The following is a 22,513-nucleotide window of genomic DNA, read 5'->3' on the forward strand; positions in this document are numbered from 1 at the left end:
GGCAGAGACACAGGCAGAGGGAGAAGCAGACTCCATGCAGGGAGCCTGACATGGGACTCGATCCTGGGACTCCAGGATCACGCCCTGGGCCAAAGGTGGCACTAAACTGCTGAGCCACTCTGGCTGCCCTCAATTTAACTTTTTGACAAGAGTCTAAAATGTAAACCCAAGATAAATTTAAGATGTAATTGCTTAGAGTATATTTTTAAAAACCTGTTAGTTTCTCTTAAAATTGGCTAACACTCATTATATTAGAGTTTTCTTCTCATTTGGAACAAAGATGGACTACCTTGAATTATCTTCAGAGCTTCCCTATTTATTCAAATTCATTGTTCACATCATATATTAATACAGCTGGCATTCTGAGAGCTTGTCATGATTGCCTTAGGAGAATGATGACATATTCAGACATACAAAAATTTTTTCTAGTTTATATAATGAGAGAATTTACACTTTGGAATTTTAAATTACAGACAAGACTCTAACTAATGTCCCACTGTTCAATAGCTCTAACTATATTAGTCAATAATGATTTTTTTTTTCCAAGACAGTTTTCCTCTGTTCTCTGAAAGTAGAGCATTTTTTTAAATAAATTTGTTTTGTATTGGTGTTCAATTTGCCAGCATATAGAATAACACCCAGTGCTCATCCCGTCAAGTGCCCCCCTCAGTGCCCATCACCCAGTCACCCCCCACACCCCACCCACCTCCCCTTCCACCACCCCTAGTTCGTGTCCCAGAGTTAGGAGTCTTTCATGTTCTGTCTCCCTTTCTGATATTTCCATGAAGGCAAAAGAAACAGAAGCAAAAATGAACTATTGGGATTTCATCAAGATAAGAAGCTTTTGCACAGCAAAGGATATAGTCAACAAAACTCAAAGACAACCTATAGAATGGGAGAAGATATTTGCAAATGACACATCAGATAAAGGGCTAGTTTCCAAGATCTATAAAGAACTTATTAAACTCAACAGCAAAGAAACAAACAATCCAATCATGAAATGGGCAAAACCACAGTGAGATCCCACCTCACACCAGTGAGAATGGGGAAAATTAACAAGGCAAGAAACAACAAATGTTGGAGAGGATGTGGAGAAAGGGGAACCCTCTTGCACTGTTGGTGGGAATGTGAACTGGTGCAGCCACTCTGGAAAATTGTGTGGAGGTTCCTCAAAGAGTTAAAAATAGACCTGCCCTACGACCCAGCAATTGCACTGCTGGGGATTTACCCCAAAGATACAGATGCAATGAAACGGCGGCAAACCTGCACCCCGATGTTTCTAGCAGCAATGTCCACAATAGCCAAACTGTGGAGGGAGCCTCGGTGTCCATCGAAAGATGAATGGATAAAGAAGATGTGGTTTATGTATACAAGGGAATATTACTCAGCCATTAGAAACGACAAATACTCACCATTTGCTTCGATGTGGATGGAACTGGAGGGTGTTATGCTGAGTGCAGTAAGTCAACTGGAGAAGGACAAACATTATATGGTTTCATTCATTTGGGGAATATAAAAAATAGTGAAAGAGAATAAAGGGGAAAGGAGAAAAAATAAGTGAAAGTAGAGTATTTTTATGAAATGTTTTGTAAGCTGAAATGACATAAATCAAAGAATCAATTGCCATTTCATTAAAGCTAAAATGCTTTTGAGTCTGTTAGCAAAAACAACTGTTAATGTAGGAATTTCTTAAAAGCAAACTTTCAGATAGTGGGGGAAACCTATATGATATTTCATACACAGTGGTTCTTTAGTATGATCATGAAGTGTGTCACTTAGGAAATGTACTACATATTGAGAAAAGGAAATTCAGCCCCCCCCCCCAAATAGATAAAAGAAAGCATATGATCGACTTTCTTCTGTCTGACAGTTGCCCATAGTTTGAGTAATTTCATTGACCCTTTAGCTTCCAATCAAGAAAGTCTAACAGAAAATTTATTCAGTGATAGATTGAATTCTTCAGAGCACACAGTTTTTACAGTGGATAAACTTTAGTGCTTGGGGAATTCTAGGCTTACATTTTTTTTTTTTTACTATGTCTCATATCTCATACCTTGCTTAAAATACTGCCAACTTTCTGACAGATACTCAGTTCTAGAATGTGGTAAAAGGCCTAAGGGAGACAGGACAACTAAGTGGTGTTTAAGATCTGTTGTTGATGTGCTGAGAAATATTAATACAATTTAAATTAATAAAAAATTAAAACAGAGTTTCTTTAGAGCCAGTTTAGTGTTCTGGACATTATTTCTGTTGAAGAAAGAATATAAAAATTTAAATATGAGGAAAATTCATTTTTACTTATCTGTCATGTTTTTTCTTTTCTTCTTTTTCTTAATTGAATACCTACTTCTGCCAAACTGTACCATAGGAGGAAAAAAGGAAAGAAGAGAGCCTCTACATTAAAAACGGTTGTAGTTTAGCGGACAAAAATAAAGAATCAAACACAAATGCAATTTAATGTACATTCCTCAAGGAGTGTACCACATTTTATGGACTCTGAATAGGTAGACCACATTTTAGCCCGGGAAGGAGGTTATGTTACCTAAGGAATATTTTCAGTTGCATATATAGAATTCTAATTCTAAGCCAAATCTGGATTTATTTGCTTACATAACTGAGCAACTGCCCTTGTATCTACTTGCGATGGACTACTCTTACCAAGTACAAGAAACTGTGGCAAGATAGGATAATGCATTTTATTTATTTTTTTTAAAGATTTTTATTTATTTATTTATTCATAGAGACAGAGAGAGAGAGAGAGAGGCAGAAACACAGGCAGAGGGAGAAGCAGGCATCATATAGAGAGCCTGACGTGGGACTCGATCCCGTGTCTCCAGGATTGCGCCCTGGGCCAAAGGCAGGCACTAAACCACTGCGCCACCGGGGCTGCCCAGGATAATGCATTTTAGTAGAATTGGGAGATGGTCGAACTTCTCACCTCAGTCTCGTTTCCTGCTCTGTTTAGAAGCAATTTCAAAACCCAGAAGCAAGGGATGGAATGACCAAGAACCAGGGCACCTGGGTGGCTCAGTGGTTGTGCATCTGCCTTTGGATGGGGTCATGATCCTAGGGTTCTGGGATCGAGGGCTCCCCCTGCAGAGAGCCTACTTCTCCCTCTACCTATGTCTCTGCCTCTCTCTGTGTGTCCCTCATGAATAAATACATAAAATATTAAAAAAGGAAAGACCATGAATCAAGAGTCCTTTCAGTGATTTGAGGCCCCACCACAGTCAAAAGGCTGTGTTCTTTGATACTGGCTTGGTTGGTTGAGTCAAAGAATTTATTAGAGTTGGAAGTCACTTAGGATAGCAGTTCTAAAACATGCTGCAGGTTAGAATCATTTCCAGAACAACAATAATGACAGCAATAAAGTCAACAATCAAATCAAAATTTCTTTATTTTTTAAAGATTTATTTATTTATTTATTTATTTACTCATGAGAGATAGAGAGAGAGAGAGAGAGAGAGAAGAGAAAGAGAGAGAGAGGCAGAGACACAGACAGAGGGAGAAGCAGGCTCCATGCAGGTAGCCTAACGTGGGACTCAATTCTAGGTCTCCAGGATCACACCCTGGGCTGAAGGCAGCACTAAACCACTGAGCCACCTGGGTTGCCTCAAATCAAAATTTCTGATAATGGGGGCTCAGCACGGATATTTTTAAATGTTCTTTGGATATGGCAAGGAAAAGAAACCTTGTGGTTTTTCTAGTCCCAGATATTGTAGAGACTGCCCACTTAAGGGTACAGGTGCAAGATTGTGTAAAAAACAGTGAACAAAGGAAATGATATTCTTGCGAATATTATGCTCTTCATTGTTTCTGCTCTAAGGTTGTCACCTCAGTGTGAAGGTTGAAGCAACTCTTAATGACAAGAGGTGAAGAGCTTGGAGAGATGGCATTTTACAAGACACCTTATAACGCTTGGTATGATCTTACCTTCCATTTTATCCCCAGTATAATGTAGTCAGGGGGAAATAGCTATCAGGGTTGCATACTTGTTTGCTCATACTATGAAAGAGTACATTTTTCAAAAGTAAAATGTCTTATCTTTGGATTCCCATTACCTAGCTGACACAATACTGGACATATACTGGACACTCAGTAAATGACAACTGGATGAATGAATCTAATGATGTCATAGCATTATCTCAAGTTTTCTATCCTGTAGTTATATTGGATTTATTAGAAAACCTAGGGAATTTTCAATTTGTGAAAATAGAAGACGTATCAAAGAAGGTACTGCTATAATTTCTGTTTACAGTGGTAGCAACTCAGAAGCAAATTGTATTTCAAGATTGACAAGAAAATTTCTGGGAATGTTAACAGTAACATTCATGTCCATGCTTATTCATTAAAAAATAAAAATAGAGAATCACCAGCTCAAAAAATTTTTCTGTTGTATTTTTTAATGAGCCCTGTGATTTTACCCTAGAAGAGAATAAACAGGAGTTATACCTTTTCATAGAGTTTATATATTCTGCTAAAAACATTCAGGAAACATAGTAACCTCTAAAATACTAGCCTATTAGGAAACGTCAAGTTTAAAATGCCACATTTGTTGGACATTTGACATGTTTTGTTTCTCCTTGTTTAGTATTCATCTTTAAAATTCATTTTGATAGCAGGTCAAATACCAAATACATTTTTCCTGCTAAGTATTACACATTCTCTCTAGCAATAAAGGTTCTAGATTCAGGCAAGGGCAAGTCTTTTGAGGACACATAAGGCAATAGCTTATAGTGCAGTTTACTTGCCCAAAGAGTTCTTGGCTCTGTAGTGTTGACAATAACAGAAATGTATTTGGACATCCCAAACCCAGTCAGATATGACTAGGAAGATAATGAAAGGAACAGATGGATATCTTTGCAAAGCAGAAATTCCAGAGCCAAACTGGGGTCATACCCATTTTGTTCAGGAGATGTGAGAAAGGGAGCAGAAAAGGGTCAGGGAGAAGGACTTAAGGATCTCTGTGTGAAAGATCCCTCTACAGAGTCTTAAAGTTTCTAGGAAACTAAAATGCATATTATTTCAGGTTTATTATGCAGACAATACTGAAATTTGGAACTATTGCCTTATGGATAATAAGGCAAACAAGGTAACCAGCTTTAGAGTCTCTTTCAGCACATAAAATGTCAGTTCTTAACTATTAGAATATGTTTTCCTTGAAAAGAAAACAAGAATAATTGAAATATCAAGATAAACCTTATATCCTAAGACTTCTTTGGGGACCTTTTTTTTTTCATTCTTTTTTTTTTTTTTTTTTTTTTTTTTGAGAGAGAGAGAGAGAGAGAGAGAGAGAGGCAGCAAACGGGAAAGGGAGAGGAGGATCTTAAGCAGGCTCCATGCCCAGCACAGAGCCTGATGCAAACAAAGTTCAGTCTCATAAACCCGAGATCATGACCTGAACTAAAATCAAGAGTTGGATACTTAACTGAGTTACCCAGGCACCTCTCTCTACTGGAACATTTTAATGAGAAATCTATCATGGATCATTCAATTTTCCTCTTTTGTTTTCTGGTTGTTCATAATCAATGATACCTTCATACCAATGCAATTATTTTTTTTATACCAATGCAATTAAACTAGATGCTCATATAATATAGGAGCAGTGAAAGAATTTCATGTGGACTAATTTTTTAAATTGTAATAAAATATACATTACATAAAAGTTACTCTTTTAACCACTTTTCTTAAAAAAGATTTGTTTATTTATTCATGAGAGACAGACACACAGAGAGAGAGGCAGAGACATAGGCAGAGGGGGAAGCAGGCTTCTCACAGAGAGCCCAATGCAGACTCCATCCCAGAACCCGGGATCACTCCCTGAGCCAAAGGCAGACACTCAACTGTTGAGCCACCCAGGTGTCCCTATTTTATCCACTTTTAAGTGTAAAATTCAGTGGCATTGTGTACATTTACATTGTTATACAACTGTCACTATTGTTCATCTCCAGAACTTTTTCATCATCCCAAACTGAAACTCTGTATCCATTAAACAATAATTATTCATTACTCCCTCTCACCAGCTGCTGATAATCACTATTCTGCTGTCTCTAGGAATTTGACTATAAGCAGAATCATACAATATTTGCCTCTAACTTATTTCACTTAAATGATATCTTCAGGGTTCACACATGCTGTAGCATGTTTCAGAATTCCATCCCTTTTTTTGTGGTTGAATAACATTCTACTATATTAGCATACCATAGTTTGTTCATCCTTTTGTCTGTCAATGGGCATTTGGACTATTTCTACCTTTTGACTCCTGTTACTATTGCTGCTATGAATATTGGTGTTCACATATCTGTTTGAATCTCTGTTTTCAATTCTTTAGGGTATCTACCTAGAAGTGGCATTGCTGGATTATATGATAACTCTGCTTAATTTTTTAAGGATGCATCATACTGTCTTACATAGTAGATGAACTATTTTGCATTCCCACCAGCAGTGCACAAGAGTCGCAATTTCTTTGCATCTTTGCCAACCATTTTTTTCACTTTCCTTTCCCCTCTGCTTTCTTTCCCTCCATCCCTCCCTTCTTTCTTTCTTTCTTTTCTTTCTTTTGATAATAGCCATCCTAATGAGTATGAAATGTTATCTTTTTGTGGCTTTGATTTTCATTTCCTAATGACTAGTGATGTTGAGTATCTTTTCATATGCTTATTGGTTTTTGTACATATTCTTCAGAGAAATGTCTATAAAACCCATTTTTTAATTGGGTTGATTTTTTTTGTTGTTGGTTAATGAGTGGCAGCAATTCTTTATGTATTGTAGATATTAATCCCTTATCAAGTATATTATTTGCAAATATTTTCTTTCATTCTGTGCGTTGACTTTTCATTCTCTTAATAGTGTCCTTTGTTGCACAAAAATTTTTACTTTTGAGAAAGCCCAATCAATTTTTTTTCTGTTGCCTGTGCTTTTGGTGTTATATCCAAGAAATCCTCATAAATCCAATGTAAGAATGTTTTTTTAAATGTGTTTCTATAGCCCAGAAAAAAAGCTGATTAACTTCTCTTTCCATTCTTTTTAGTTATACTTTTTAGATCCTCTTAAACACACAAAGGATACATAGAACTATTATCCAGATTACCAAATAACACCTTAGTTTATAAGCCATGCTTAAAATACAGTAATTAAAACTGTACTGGTCTATGATTATTCTTTCTCTTTTTATTGACTCTTCTGAGATTCAATTTTAAAAGTATAGAAAGCAAAGAATCACCCAACTCTTCTGTCTTTACAGTGATGACAGTTGTAATAATAAGGTATTGATCTAAGTACTTTACATACATTAACTCATTTGACCCTCAGTTGACCCATTTACTTCTTACAACTATCTTTATTATCATCATTGTATCCTCCTCCTCATCTTTATTTTAGAATTGAGGAAACTAAGGCACAGAGAGGTTAAGTAACTTAGCAGAGGCCACACAGTAAATGGTAGAGGCCAGATCTGAAGCAAGTAGTATATGCTCTTACTGTTAATCCATGCTCTCTTCTCTCAATAATGAAACTAGCAATCAAAGAGGCACAGACATGAGACTTTTTTTTTTTTATCATATTACTCAACTTCAGCATAAACCTTTCACAGAGCTCTAGTCCCTATAGGAAAAAATAAGACCTATGTTCTTAGGTTGACATTCAAGATTCTTCAAAATATGGCTCTAATTTTTATTACCCACTTCTTTCTATAGTCATCTGCTCCGTTTAAGCTGATAAGCTTAAACTATAGGACTTGTCTCTGATGCTATTACTCATATCATTTTCAACTAAGTTTATTTTCATCTCTCCAACTTCATCAATTGATATCCTATCCATCTTATAAATCTGGTCCATATCTTAAGAGTCTGGTCCTATCATTATAATATTTATCTTCTAAATCCAGATATAGGTGTCCTTTACCTCTGTTTTACTTACTGTATATGAAATCCACTCATTTGCACATGTGTTCTTTCATTCATTCACTAAATAGTACTTTCCAAATACCAGTTTACTTCAAGAACATTTATGTATATGATACATTGTCACTACTAGATTATAAAGTCTTAGAACAAGCACCAAGGAGTCTCCACTTTTATATTTCCCATGATGATTCACATAGGGGGAATTTAATGAATATTATGGATTGATTCATTAATAAGTTGAATTATAGAACCAATAAGGCTGGCAATGTTATTTTCATGAGAGATTATTACTCTGAGGATAAACCCTCTTTCTTTGGAAGCCTGTATCATGATCAATGAGAAACTAAAGACTAGAAAAAAAAACCTCATAAATGAATTGACTACTCTACACTACTATAAGCATCAGTCTAATCAGATGAGAAAAAGATTCAAGTTAAAAAGTCCTGAATTTGGAATAAATGGTGGGCATTTTGGGCATTACAGACTGGATATAAAATCCTTTTTTAATAAAAATATTTGATTAATATGACTGATGTGGTTAGAGTTATTTTTAGAATAATGCAGTAGGGTTAGGTGTAAAGAATAATGAAAAGCAACACAAAAAGCAAGAAATATTAAAAACTTGGTTTGATAATATTTTTGGAAAACTATAATGCAATAACTGATTCCTAAAATAGGTTTTGATCAAACTTTATAAATCTTTAAATCTTTCCAAGAATCCTACTTATTCACCTCTAAATAATGAAGGAAACATCTACTTTTTATGATGAAAGAATGATATTTACCCATGAAAGGGAAAATGCCATCAACAAAGTCTCATTTTATGTCTCTAATTTTGGCTCCTTAGTGAATGTGACTTCTCTTTAATTTGACAACTTCGAGGAAGAGCTAGCTGCATGGGGAATGAAAAGATCACATGACTTTCAGTCATGAGATCTGAGTTTCAATAAGAGAGCAATCAGGAACTCAGATATTTGATTAGAGGACCAGAAAACCTGAAAGGTGTGGTAGAGGCCACGTTGTTGGTGGAAACAGTGGGTGAAGTGAAGCTAGGAAAATCTACTGAAGGCTGACTAAACATACATGGAGCTTAAATGCTATGCTAATTAGCTTATCTGGGAAATGGTGAAATTAGCCCAAACCTTAAAGCTGTAAGATAAAATTATCAGATTTCTGTTTTCAAGGAGGCAGTGAGGCTCTGTCTGGACTCAGATGACAGGGCAGGACCTGAGTAATCCTGTTGGCTGCAGAGGTCACCATGTGGGTTTTGCAGGCTACAAGCCACCAGGCCACCCCCAAGTGCTTAGAGTTCCAGACAGACTCAGGCACTGACCCAGAGTCCGGTCCATTCCACATACCCAGTGAAGAGGATGACCTTCCTCCTGCCGCTGCATCAGGACCACCAGAACATCTCTGGAATAAAGGATTCAAATGTTGGGAGAAGACTCATCATGGAGTTGACATTAGGAAAACATAGCTGAAAATCAGGTATGAGCAACCAATGAACAAGGTCAGGCCAATAAACACCAGCTCCTGGTGGCTCTAATTGTTGCCCTGACCATACAGGATCTTCAATCCAGGATCATTTTCCCATCCTTCCTCTGAATAGCTCCTGCAGCTGAAAGGCCTGTAAGCCTCTATCTACATGGAGATAAGACCCTGGGACTCCTTTGAGTGGGGCAGGGGAGTACTTCCCAAGCCAGATCTGTGGTGCTGGAAATTAAAAAAAAAAAAAGGAATAAATTATGTAAAATTAGAGAAAGACAGAGATGGAGAGGGGATGGAACAGGAAGAGAGGGAGAATCATGGTGGAAATGTAGAGGATAAATTTGAGAAATGTGACAGGAAAAGTTAGATTACTCATTATCAGGAGATAATGATGATATCTAAATTTCAAGGGTGAATGAAGGGGAAGAAACAGAGATGTTACATTTTGTTTTATTTTGTTTTCTAATTAAATTATTGAACTAAATTGAACAGTTATCATTGATCCGTGTATTTAAAGCTTATTTTCTTTTTTCCTCATTTTTAATTTTCATCTCGTATTTTCTAAACATTTTTCTTTTCTTTTTCTTAATTCAAGAATAGTTGACACACAATGTTACATTAGTTCCAGGGACATAATATAGTTATTCCACAAGTGTATATATTATGCTATGCTCACAGCAAGTGTAGCTATAGAGAACAGATATTTTATATCCATTTCCCTAAGATCCTTAAGGGGGACTAAAAAACAATTTTTAACTTCAATGTTAAAATATGGGAATATGGGATTTTCCCATATTCCCACTAAATATCTAAATATTATTCTTAGAACTGAAATCCTCAAAGAAAACTTGGTGTATGGTATAGAATAAAGTTCTAGGTTCTAATCCTTAGCATATCCAGGTACAAGGTAGCCATTAAATGTTGGCCCATCATGTCCTTTGAACCCTGGTTTCTAAATATCTGAAATAAGAGGCCTGAAATATAGGATCTCTAATTTCTAGCTTAAATCCATTAGAAATATACTTTAAGTTTAAGGTCTATTTTTTTAAGTCTTAGGTTATCTTCTTGTAGCAGTCTCTCACATCTGGAAAGTGAGAAGTAAATCCTCAGTTCTCCATGATACACCTATCAATTACATGACAAAAACGAGACATCATGAGAAGTTATAGAAACTATTTTTGTAGAAGGTTTATACCCTTTTTAAACACATTCTTCTTAGTTATAGACATAGCATGATTCTTATTATGTACATCAGGGCTGGTATGAGTAGGGGAAACTGTAGTGGAATAACATAAAAAGATGGCAGAAAAGCATACCTATAAATGGGCAAAGGATTGACAGTGATAGAGCTGCAGCACAGAAGCTGTGAGGGGATGAATGAAAAATAGATAAATGATAGTCCAAGTACTTATTGAGGCAAACATTTGGTACATAATTTGTTTTTGATACAATTGTAATGAATGTCATTCTTCTCTATGGAACAACACGCCAGATCTTTAGCACATCGCTGCTTGGTGCCCAGTGGGCAGCAAGTGCCCGATTGACAATGCCACTTTTTAGCGCATGTTCATCTGCAGGAAATTAAACAGATTGCCGTCCTTTTGATGTTTGTGAATATGAGTAGTAAATACCGTATGATAGGACTCAGTGGATTTGTTTCCAGAAAAAGAAAAAGACAAAGAGGAGGACAAAGAATGGAAGGAAGAGGTGAAGGAAAAAGAAAGTTGTATCTCTTGGAAATGAAGGGATCAACTGAGTAAGTCTGAAAGGATATCATTGTCACGGAAGTGAGCAGCAAGATTTTTATCTAGAAAAGAATGGTACATCTACTAGTACACTCCTAAATTTCTTTTTTGCTCCATGACTAAAGAAGTGACTCCTCAAAGAGTCTATAAACATTATATTTTTCAGAAATAGAAAATCATTAGAGAATAGAGAATGGTTTTATTGTAGTTCAGAATCTTCCGAAATGTGCCTACTTTAAGTGGCCATAAAAATTGTATGCATGCCTGAGTGAGTGTGTGAGTGTTCACCAAATTATTTGTTGGCCAAGACATAACTCTAACTTTCTTAAAAAATTCACAAATTATCTCCTTAGCTTATTAAAGTACATCTTGTTAAAAGTCAGAGTTGTTTGAGGTAGCCAAGATCCAAGAAAAGCTCTGTTGAGTGAAGCTAAAGGAACATTAGAACGTAAAAATTTAGATTTTATTCTTGTTACCAACATATTTACACTTTACAGTTTCTACTTTTTTCTATTAGACAATATTTGTCTAAAGGTTCTCTCAAGCCCTTTTCAATTCCTGGCTCTTCTGACATTGTTAGAGTAGTCTTGGAGTTTTCTTTGAAAACACTCTTTTTCAAAAACATTAAATTCTTTGCAAGTAATCAGGTTCCCCAGATGAATCATCTCTTAAAATTTAAAACTATATCTTTTGGGTCAGGAAGGTGGTTTTCTTGTTGTTTTTTCCTCAATGTTCTTGACTGAGAAACTGAGATGATAGTAGATATCCATGGCCTATTTAAATAGAATTATGGAGAAGTGATTAGTTAATTTAGTGAAATACACTTGAGACCAGACAAAAACTACAACCAGAGAGAGACAGAGAGAAAGAACCTAATCACAGCTCCCAGCTCCAGGATGCCTTCCCATACTTTGCTCTGGTCAGCTTACTAAATCTGTATAAAGGTGGCAATGGGAAGGTGCAGATAAGAAGGACGCCTAGTCCATTTCAGAGAAGAAGCTAGACCAATCAGTTATCCTTGTTTGTGATCACTAGAACATTTTTGCCCTGTTTATTCCCTACCTCATTTTTGAAGCTCCTAGTACAGACATATACTAAATAAACGTCTCTGTACGATTTTTGGCTTTGTAAATATTTTCCAAACTTGGAAAACATATTTTAAAACTGGATATAAGAAAAAATTTTTGGATAGTTTACAATAAAATGAGTTTCATAGTTTAATAAAAGATTAACAGTCTTATCATTCTACTTTTTTTCCACCAAAGGTCAAGGTCTTCTTTTTTTCTTTCTTTTTGTAAAATAAATCGGTTTGTTGAGGGCTGAAATGATAATGAACTGTAATGTATGCTAAACACATAGAGGACAAGGATCACATGCAATTTCTCTGAGGCTCAAATAAATTGGGCTGTAAAGGTTGTTGATGAAAACTCTGGGGGAATATTTAAACATTAAGTTTATTAAGTTTATTCATTTTATTTTGATTGAAACAATCAGAATAGACTAGAGAGCTGTCATTTTAGTGGAGGTTAAAATAGGTGACTGGCTGAGATGATATTGTATTTATTCCAGACTGCTGGAAGATTACACTAGGGGATCTTATTATTTCATATGATTTAAAAAAGGGCATAGAAACAAATTTTCCATATCTAACAGTCATAGAGTTGGTGCATAATGTTCCACCTAAATGGGGATTGTTTAATGTAGTATTTATACATAGGCATTGAGAACAAGGGTTCACCAGTGAGAGAAACAGTAGCTTTCCTATAAGATTATGGATATTAATATCAAAGTGATAATATAAGCACCAGAAATTAAGCACAAACAGATAGAATTCTCTATGGGGCAAGGAGAGAAAGTTGCTTATCCTTTTAAGTTTGATGTATATGGTTTACCACTCCTGGAGCTAAGCTAGAAATGATTTAGCTGTTTAGTGCATGCTTTGTCTTTAATTAGATTTAATAGTACAGCTTGCTTCTCTTTGGATACCTTTAACATTCCTTTCCCTTCAGGGCCTTCTTTGTTTCTTTTCTTTCTCTTTCTCCATACTTACCTGGCACCTCCACCTTGCATGACTTACTTTAATTCACAAACTGCAATCTTTGGAAAATAGTGTTAGAATTACATTCTTTTCATTCTCCTGGTTAGTGTTTGAGCTCGTGCCTTCTCACTCACACATATGCCTGACATTAAATGATGACTTGCTGTTTCATAACATGCATACAATGAGAACTGATCATCATAATTTAACTATGTAGTTCTGCTTACTGGCAATATAGAGAAATTATTAATTAGCTAATTTTGTAATATACAGAAGCTCCTTTATAGCCTTGGGGCAAAAACATTGTAACTTACCATATCATATAAGTTAAATTATGAAAATGAGACTTATAAAGGCAAAGATAGAAAAAAAGGAAAGCTGGTAATCACAGGATTATAATATTGAAGAGGTGAGAATGAACACTGAATTTGTGAACTTTTAGCCTGATTTTCTTATATCTTTGTTTGTGACTCTTTATAAGGTCATTTCCAAGGGTCCCAGACTGAGAATTATGGCCAGATAAGTGAAATGGGAAATTAATTTGTTTTAAATGACACTAGACATCATCATGTACTTTTCCAGCCTAATCACACAAATGACTTCAAATAAAGCTCATGGACCTTCTAGAGATAGAAATTGGCATACCCCAGGCTAACAGACTGTAGAATCAGTGAGGCTAGATCAGTATGCATAATAGAGAAGAGCAACTTACTTGAATAAACTCTGGGTATATTCCTTCAGAGTTTGAAGATAAATTTTTCTCTTTTTATTTTTTAAATGTTTTATTGAGTTATAATTCACATCTGAAAATTGCACATAAAGCGTTCAATTTGATTAGTTTTGACATATATATTCACCCTGGAAACCATCACCATGATTAATATAATGAACATATCCATCTCCCTCCTGCCCAGATTTTCTTTTTGCCCCTTTGTAATCATGCTTCATATCCCTTCCGGCTGACTCCTCATCCCCCCATTTCCCAGGCAGCCACTGACCTGCTTTCTGTCATTATACAATAGTTTGCATTTTCTAGAATTTTATGTAAGTGGAATCAAACACTATGTATATACTTTTTTCAGTCTGGCTTATTTTACTCAGCTTAAGTACTTTGAAATTTATCTATAGTATAGTGTGTATGAAGAGTTTCTGGGTAGCATTCAATTGTGTGGATATACCATGATTTATTTATCCATTCACCTGTTAGCGGACACTTGAGTTGTGCCTAGTTTTTGGCTGTAATAAGTAAAGGGATGTGAACAAATCTTTGTATAAACATATGTTTTCATGTCTCTTGGATAAATACCTAGGATAATATGATAGATGTATATTTAATTTTAAAAACTGTTAAACTATTTTCTAAAATATTTGCATAATTTTACATTGCTAGCAGACTCATATGAGAAATTCAGGTTCTGTATCTCTACCAACACTCGCTGTGGTTATTTTTCAATTTTAGGCATTCTAATCAATGGGTAGTTGTATCTCACGTGATCTTTCTTTGCTAATATAGTGAAGTACGTTGAGTTTTCTAATTGCACTTGTTATTTTGGCTTTATAATTCCCTAACTTTGTTGTGATCTCTTATTTTTTGTATATATTATTGGAATAATTTTGCTAAAATTTTGCTTAGATTTTTTGCATCTATATTTATAAAGGGTATTAATCTGCAGTTGTTTTTTTCTTGTAATATCTCTGGTGTTAGAATCAGAGTAATGTAACCTTGTTTACATAAAATAAGTTTGGAAGGGACCTTTCCTTCTCAGTTTTCTGGAAGAGTTTGTGTAGAATAGGTATTATTTCTCCATTGTTGAAGCCATTTGGGCATGCAGTGTTCTTTGGGGTGGAGGGGGATAAACGAGAAATTCAATCTATTAATAGGGTCATTCAAGTTATTATCTATTTTTTTCTTTTATAGTTTGTGTTTTCCAAAAATTATTTCATCTAAGTTGCCAAATTTATTGACATAAAGTTTCCATAATACTCCTTTATTATCACTAATATCTTTATGGTCTATGATGATATAACTCTCATTCCTGATACTGAAAATTTTTGTCATTTTTTTCTTTTTTTTCTAATCAGGCAAAAAGTTTATTATTTTGTTGACATTCTAAAAGAAACAAATTTTGGTTATATTGAGTTTTGCTATTTTCTATATCATTGATTAGTACTCTCATTTTTTCCTAACTACCTTGTATTTAATTTATATTCTATTTCCACTTTCTTTTTCTTTTTCTTTTTTTATTGGAGTTCAATTTGCCAACATATAGCATAACACCCAGTGCTCATCCCACCAAGTGCCCCCCTCAGTGCCCATCACCCAGTCACCCCAACCCCCCCACCCACCTCCCCTTCTATTACCCCTTGTTCATTTTCCAGAGTTAGGTGTCTTTCATGTTTTGTCACCCTCACTGATATTTCCACTCATTTTCTCTCCTTTCTTTTATTCCCTTTCACTAATTTTTATATTCCCCAAATGAATGAAACCATATAATGTTTGTCCTTCTCCTACTGTCTTATTTCACTCAGCATAATACCCTCCAGGTCCCTCCACATCGAAGCAAATGGTGGGTATTTGTCGTTTCTAATGGCTGAGTAATATTCCATTGTATACATAGACCACATCTTCTTTATCCATTCATCTGCTGATGGACCCCAAGGCTCCTTCCACAGCTGGGCTATTGTGGACATTGCTGCTAGAAACATCGGGGTGCAGGTGTTCTGCCATTTCACTGCATCTGTATCTTTGGGGTAAATCCCCAGCAGTCTAATTGCTGGGTCGTAGGGCAGGTCTATTTTTAACTCTTTGAGGAACCTCCACACAGTTTTCCAGAGTGGCTGCACCAGTTCACATTGCCACCAACAGTGCAGGAGGGTTCCCCTTTCTCCACATCCTCTCCAACATTTTTTATTTTTTTATTTTTTTTTTAAATTTTTTTATTTATGATAGTCACAGAGAGAGAGAGAGAGAGAGAGAGAGAGAGAGAGAGAGGCAGAGACACAGGCAGAGGAGAAGCAGGCTCCATGCAGGGAGCCCGACATGGGACTCGAGCCCTGGATAACACCCTGAGCTGAAGGCAGACACTCAAACGCTGAGCCACCCAGGCGCCCCATCCTCTCCAACATTTGTTGTTTCCTGTCTTGTTAATTTTCCTGATTCTCGCTGGTGTGAGGTGGTATCTCATTGTGATTTTGATTTGTATTTCCCTGATGACCAGTGATGTGGAGCATTTTCTCATGTGCTTGTTGGCCATGTCTATCTATGTCTTCCTCTGTGAAATTTCTCTTCATGTATTTTGCCCATTTCATGATTGGATTGTTTGTTTTTTTGGATGTTGAGTTTAATAAATTCTTTATAGATCTTGTGTACTAGCCCTTTATCTGATATGTCATTTGGAAATATCTTCTCCCATTCTGTAGGTTGTGTTGTAGTTTTGTTGACTGTTTCTTTTGCTGTGCAGAAGCTTCTTATCATGATGAAACCCCAATAATTCATTTTTGCTTTTGTTTCTCTTGCCTTCATGGATGTATCTTGCAAGAAGTTGCTGTGACCAAGTTCAAAAATGGGTGTTGCCTGTGTTCTCTTCTAGGATTTTGATGGACTCTTGTCTCACATTTAGATCTTTCATCCATTTTGAGTTTATCTTTGTGTATGGTGCAAGAGAGTGGTCTAGTTTCATTCTTCTGCATGTGGATGTCCAATTTTCCCAGCACCATTTATTGAAGAGACTGTCTTTCTTCCAGTGGATAGTCTTTCCTCCTTTATCGAATATTAGTTGACCATAAAGGTCAGGATCCACTTCTGGGTTCTCTATTCTGTTCCATTGATCATGTGTCTGTTTTTGTGCCAGTACCACACTATCTTGATGACCACAGCTTTGTAGTACAACCTGAAATCTGGCATTGTGATGCCCCCAGCTATGGTTTTCTTTTTTAATATTCCCCTGGCTATTCAGGGTCTTTTCTGATTCCACACAAATCTTAAGATGCTTTGTTTCAACTCTCTGAAGAAAGTCCATGGTATTTTGAGAGGGATTGCATTCAATGTGTAAATTGCCCTGGGTAACATTGACATTTTCACAATATCAATTTTTCCAATCCATGCTATTTCCACTTTCTTAACATAAAAGCTGAGATTATTAATTTTAAACCTTTTCTTTCTTCTAATATAGGTTTTTAGTCCTATAAATTTCTCCCTAAATATTGCTTTAGTAATCTCTCATAAAATTTGATATATTGAGTTTTTATTTTCATTGTGTTCCAAATATTTTGTTTTCCTTATTTATCTCTTTAACTCAGGGATTATTTAAAAGTTTGTTATTTAATTTCCAAATATTTGGAGATTTTCTAGAAATCTTTTTTTTTTAATTTAAATTCAAGTAACATATAGTGTATTATTAGTTTCAGAGGTAGAGTTCAGCAATTCATCAGCTGTATATAACACCCAGTGCTTATTACATCATGTACCCTCCTTAATGTCCATCGTCAGGTTACCCCACCCCTTCACCCTCCTCCCCTCCAGCAACCTGTTAGTTTCCTATGATTAAGAGACTCTTATAGTTTGTCTCTCTGACTGAATACATCTTGTTTTATTTTTCCCTCCCTTCATCTATGCTCCTCTGTTTTATTCCTCAAATTCCACATACAAGTGAAATCATATAATTGTCTTCCTCTAATTGACTTATTGAATTTAGAATAATACCCACTTGTTCCAGCCACATCATTGCAAATGGCAAGATTTTATTTTTTGAAGGCTGAGTAATATGCTATCTGAACACACTGGAATTATAAATCAATTAAAAAATGATTTCTAAGTGATTTATAATTCCAATGTATTTAGACAGCATATTTGTGTATAAAATTCTCAAATTCATTAAGGCTTGGTTAATGGCCTGAGTAAGGTCTATTTTGGTAAATGTTTCATATGAACTTGAAAAGAATATATATTATATTGTTGAGTGGTATGTTCTATGAATGTTAATCTAGTTGTATGATAGTATTGTTCAAATCTTCTATAACTTACTATATACCTACTTGGTCTAGCAAACATTGAAATGATGAAAGATTTTGCTTTCTGTATTTGAAGTTCTGCAATTAGTATATATATTTAAGATTGTTATGTCTTCTTTATAAATTGACCCCTCTATCATTGCAAATGATCTTTTTTACTGGTAATGTCACTTGCTCTGAAATTTACTTTCTGATATTAATATAGCCACTCTTTCTTTTGATTATTATTAACATGGTACTTTTTAAATACTGTTTCTTTTTAACTATTTTCTCTTTATCTCTAAAATGTGTTTCTTAAAGGCAGTATGTATTTGAGTCTCTTTTATCTAATATGATCTTTCTTTTTAATTGAGTTCATTAGACTACTTATATTAATATGCTTATTGGTATGGTTAAGTTTAAATATATTTTCCTGCTATTGTTTTCTATTTTCTTATCTATTTTTCACCTTTTTCATCCCTTTTCTTCCTTCTTTTGGATCAAATGAATATTTTTATAGTTCTAGCTTATGTGCTTAATTTGCTTATCAATTATGACTTTTTGTTGCATTATTTTAGGATATAGAATATATATCTTTAATTATCAGTATAACTTCAAATGATATTGTACCATTCCCATATAGTATGTGAATCTTACAATATTACACTGCCATTTTTCCACTTCCAACTTTGTTGCTATTTTTGGTTTCTTTTACATACACATGCTTAAAATCTATATGACAGTATTATTTTTGTTTGAGCAGTTGATTCTTTTTTTTTCTGTTTGAAAATAATATTTACTCTAGTATCCCACAGGCCTTTCCCCCCAACATATTAAGGCAATTAAATAAAAAGGTAAAGCATAAGAAATATAGTTGATATCATAAGATACTTCTTTGCGTGTCAACATAAAACATATACCCAAATTTCAAGTACTGCCTCTTTAAGAAAAAGTTTTTCCTGGTAAATAACATGCATTTCACTGCCCCAAATTACATACAAATGTTTATCCTAAAATACGTATGTATCTAATGGTACACTTAAGACTACCCTTCTTATACACTTATTTTGTAAGTGGGTTACTCTATATGAAGCATATAAGAATATATGTTACACATGCCAAATAAAGTAAGTAAAGTGGAGAGATTTTTTAGAAAGGAAAAGTCCTTCTACATATAAGAACTACACAGAAAGTCAGTGTAATTACTGAGATCATGTAAAATGTCTGAAGAATTTTAATTTGGCAAATAATTTCCAGGACAATATCTAAGCCATGAGAATACTAAGTTCCTATTTTAAGAATCTATGTTTCCATTCAACATTCAGCAAGATACTATGGTCTCCCTAATATATACAAAGGAGGATTTGGCAGGGCTACTAAAAACAACAATAACAGCAATTCTCTCAGTTTTAGCAAGCTAGTTATACCTATTAACCAAGTATGTGTACCACAGAGAACTAAATCTTGGTCCATAAGTGCTAGAAAATATTTGATGAAAGACTTTACAGACAAAATCTGAATATCCAATATTTTAGAGGGCATGCAGCAAGATTTTATGACAACTGAGGGCGTTAGCCCCCAGAGTGCCTGGCCCACCCAGCCTGTTAAAAAACACACCACAGTTTCTAGTGTTTTTTTACTGTAATTTATTTATTTCAAGCCACAGGTCTACCTTTGGGGTTCCCATAAGTCATGCAGCAAGTGGTTTATAAATAAAATCAGTCTATGATAGTGCCATTATGGTAAGAGACAGACTTGCTAGATTCTTTATGTAAAAAGCTCACATGTTGGGAATCCATGCTTGGTATTATTATGATATACCTGAAATATATCTTGCTCCAATTAACATTATCATGCTACTCACTATATAAAAGCCCAAGGGCAGACAAGAGAAGATAGTAGGATCACCACTTTCAGGATACTGAGTTGTAACCCAACCCACTGACTTCTTCACAGCTTTCTTCCATGTAGAATAACGAATTTCACTTTCTGTGGCCTTGATCTGTGGCTCAAACCGTTCCATAATGACGACTGACAAATCCTCAGGTTTAAGACTCCAAACGCCCACCCCTTCTGCAGCTCCTGCTGCCATGGCAGCTCCCAGTGCAGTTGTTTCAGGCATAGAGGGCTTTATTACTGGCATATGCAGAATGTCTGTTTGTAGTTGCCTAAGAATTCTGTTGTTGGTCATTGCTCCATCTACCTGCAAATGACTGAGGGGAATTCCACAGTCATAGTTTATGGCATCCAAAATTTCTCGGGTTTGGAAACAAACAGATTCTAATGCAGCAAAAGCAATATGATTTTTACTGGTAAACTGAGACCACAGATTATTCCTCTTGCACTGGGCTCCCAATAAGGTGCATATAAGCCTGAAAAAGCTGGGACAAAGTAGCAGCCGTAAGAAGTACCTACATCTTTAGCAAGAGTTTCAATTTCCTCTGAGGTGTTTATAATTCCAAAATTGTCTCTTAACCAGCGAATAACAGCACCAGCTATACCAACAGAACCTTCCAAAGCATAACATACTGGCTTGTCTCTGCCTAGTTTATAAGCTACTGTGGTCACAAGGCCATGTTCAGAAAATACACACTTGTGACCTGTATTACATAGTAAGAAACAGCCTGTGCTGGACGTGTTTTTGGCTTGTCCCTCTTGGAAGCACATGTCCTACCAATGCAGCAGACTGGTCCCCCAAGCACCCAGATATTGGCACACCTTCCAAAGACCCAGCTTGAATGCGGCCATAGATATCAGAAGAACTCCATACATTCGGAACAATGTCCGTTGGAAGGTCAAAAAAGTCACAAAGCTCTTTATGCCATCCCAAGGAACGGATGTTGAAAAGCATTGTCCTGCTTGCATTTGTTACATCTGCACAGTGGACACCTCCATTAACTCCTCCTGTCAAACTCCAGATTAGCCATGAATCAATGGTACCAAAAAGAGCTCTACCTTCAACAGCCTTTTGAACTTGCCTCACATTGTCAAGAATCCAACGAAGTTTCACCGCACTGAAGTAAGTGCTAAGTGGAAGGCCTGTCTTGGACTTGACAAAGTTACTATTTCCTGGAATTTTTTTGCTAAGGGTTTCGAGGGTAGGCTGGGTTCTTACATCAAGCCACACTACGGCATCGTGGAGCGGCTCTCCAGTTAACTTGTCCCAGATTACAGTGGTTTCCCTCTGACTGCTGGCACCAGTGGCTTTTATGTCGGATACGTCAATGGGCAGTTCAGCAAGTTTCTGGCATGTTCTCTCTAGACACTCATAGACAGACTGAAGAATTCCCTTAGGGTCTCGCTCCACCCATCCTTCTCTTGGGAAATCTTCTGTTAATTCCACCTGATGGTGACTAAGCAGATCTGCTGTTTTTGAACTGAAAACCAGAAAGCCAGTGGAATTCGTCCCCTGGACCACTGCCCCCACCAACGGCCCCGCAACCGTTTTCTTTGGGGCTGCCACGTAACCAGTCAGCGGCTGCCCTGAGGCTCTAGTGGGGTTGCCAAGACACCGAGGTGTTGGGGGGAGGAGCACGCAACACCTCGGAACGCCTGGAGCCTACGCGGTGGCTGCCTGCGGCCACCGGAAGCCAGAAACCGGAAGCCGGAAGCCGGAAGCCGGCCGGCAACCTTTGCCCTTTGACTGGTACCGCATGGGCTCACCCCGCCTTAGGGCAGCGACTGTGCCCGAGCCGCTCTGCTGCTTAAGGAGTTTTAAGTTAGGAAAAGGTCGTGTGCTTGCCCAGGTAGTCCCCAGTGCTGTTCCTTTGATGCTGCGAATTCTTAGTCCTATTACCATTTTCTTTTTGCCTGTAAGATTTCCCTGAGCATATCTTCTAATGTGGGCCTGCTGGAAAAAAAATTATTCTGATTGAGAATGTCTGAAAAATATTTCATCTTATTACTTTTTTTTTTTCGCCCTAGAATTCAGATTATTATTATTATTTTTTTTACGTTCAGGGCCTTGGAACTGTTGCAGCAACACCCTGTCTTGCATGGTTTCAGGTGCGAACTTTGCTGTCATCCTATTTTTGACATGTCTGTTTATCTTTTTCTGCCTTTGGTGCTTTTGTTTTTGTTTTTATCAGTAGTTTTGGTCAGTTTCTTGATAATGTTATTTGGTGTCATTCTCTTCTTATTTCCTGTGCCTGGGACACATTGGGCTACTTAGATCTGTGGGTTTATTATAGATCTCATGGAATTTGGAAAACCTTGGGCCATTATTTCTACAAATATGTTTTATTTTCTCTCACTTCTCTGCTTTAGGGACTCCAGTTACACACATTGGAGTTGTCCCACAGCTCGTTATTATCTTTCTAGGATTCATTTTAGATAGTTTCTATTGCTAC

At 36.2% G+C, this 22,513-nt stretch overlaps 1 protein-coding gene across 1 annotated transcript; it reads right to left on the reverse strand.

Annotated features, from left to right (window-relative positions):
* Positions 1-10,865: 10,865 nt before the first annotated feature.
* Positions 10,866-21,963, reverse strand: GK2 (glycerol kinase 2). Its single transcript, XM_041757857.1, is given in 5 exon segments — positions 10,866-10,963; positions 19,986-20,486; positions 20,489-20,832; positions 20,834-21,655; positions 21,728-21,963. Coding segments are annotated over 5 exon segments (2,001 nt in total).
* Positions 21,964-22,513: the final 550 nt, after the last annotated feature.

The sequence above is a fragment of the Vulpes lagopus genome, chromosome 6, assembly GCF_018345385.1.
Source record: "Vulpes lagopus strain Blue_001 chromosome 6, ASM1834538v1, whole genome shotgun sequence".
NCBI lineage: Eukaryota > Metazoa > Chordata > Mammalia > Carnivora > Canidae > Vulpes > Vulpes lagopus.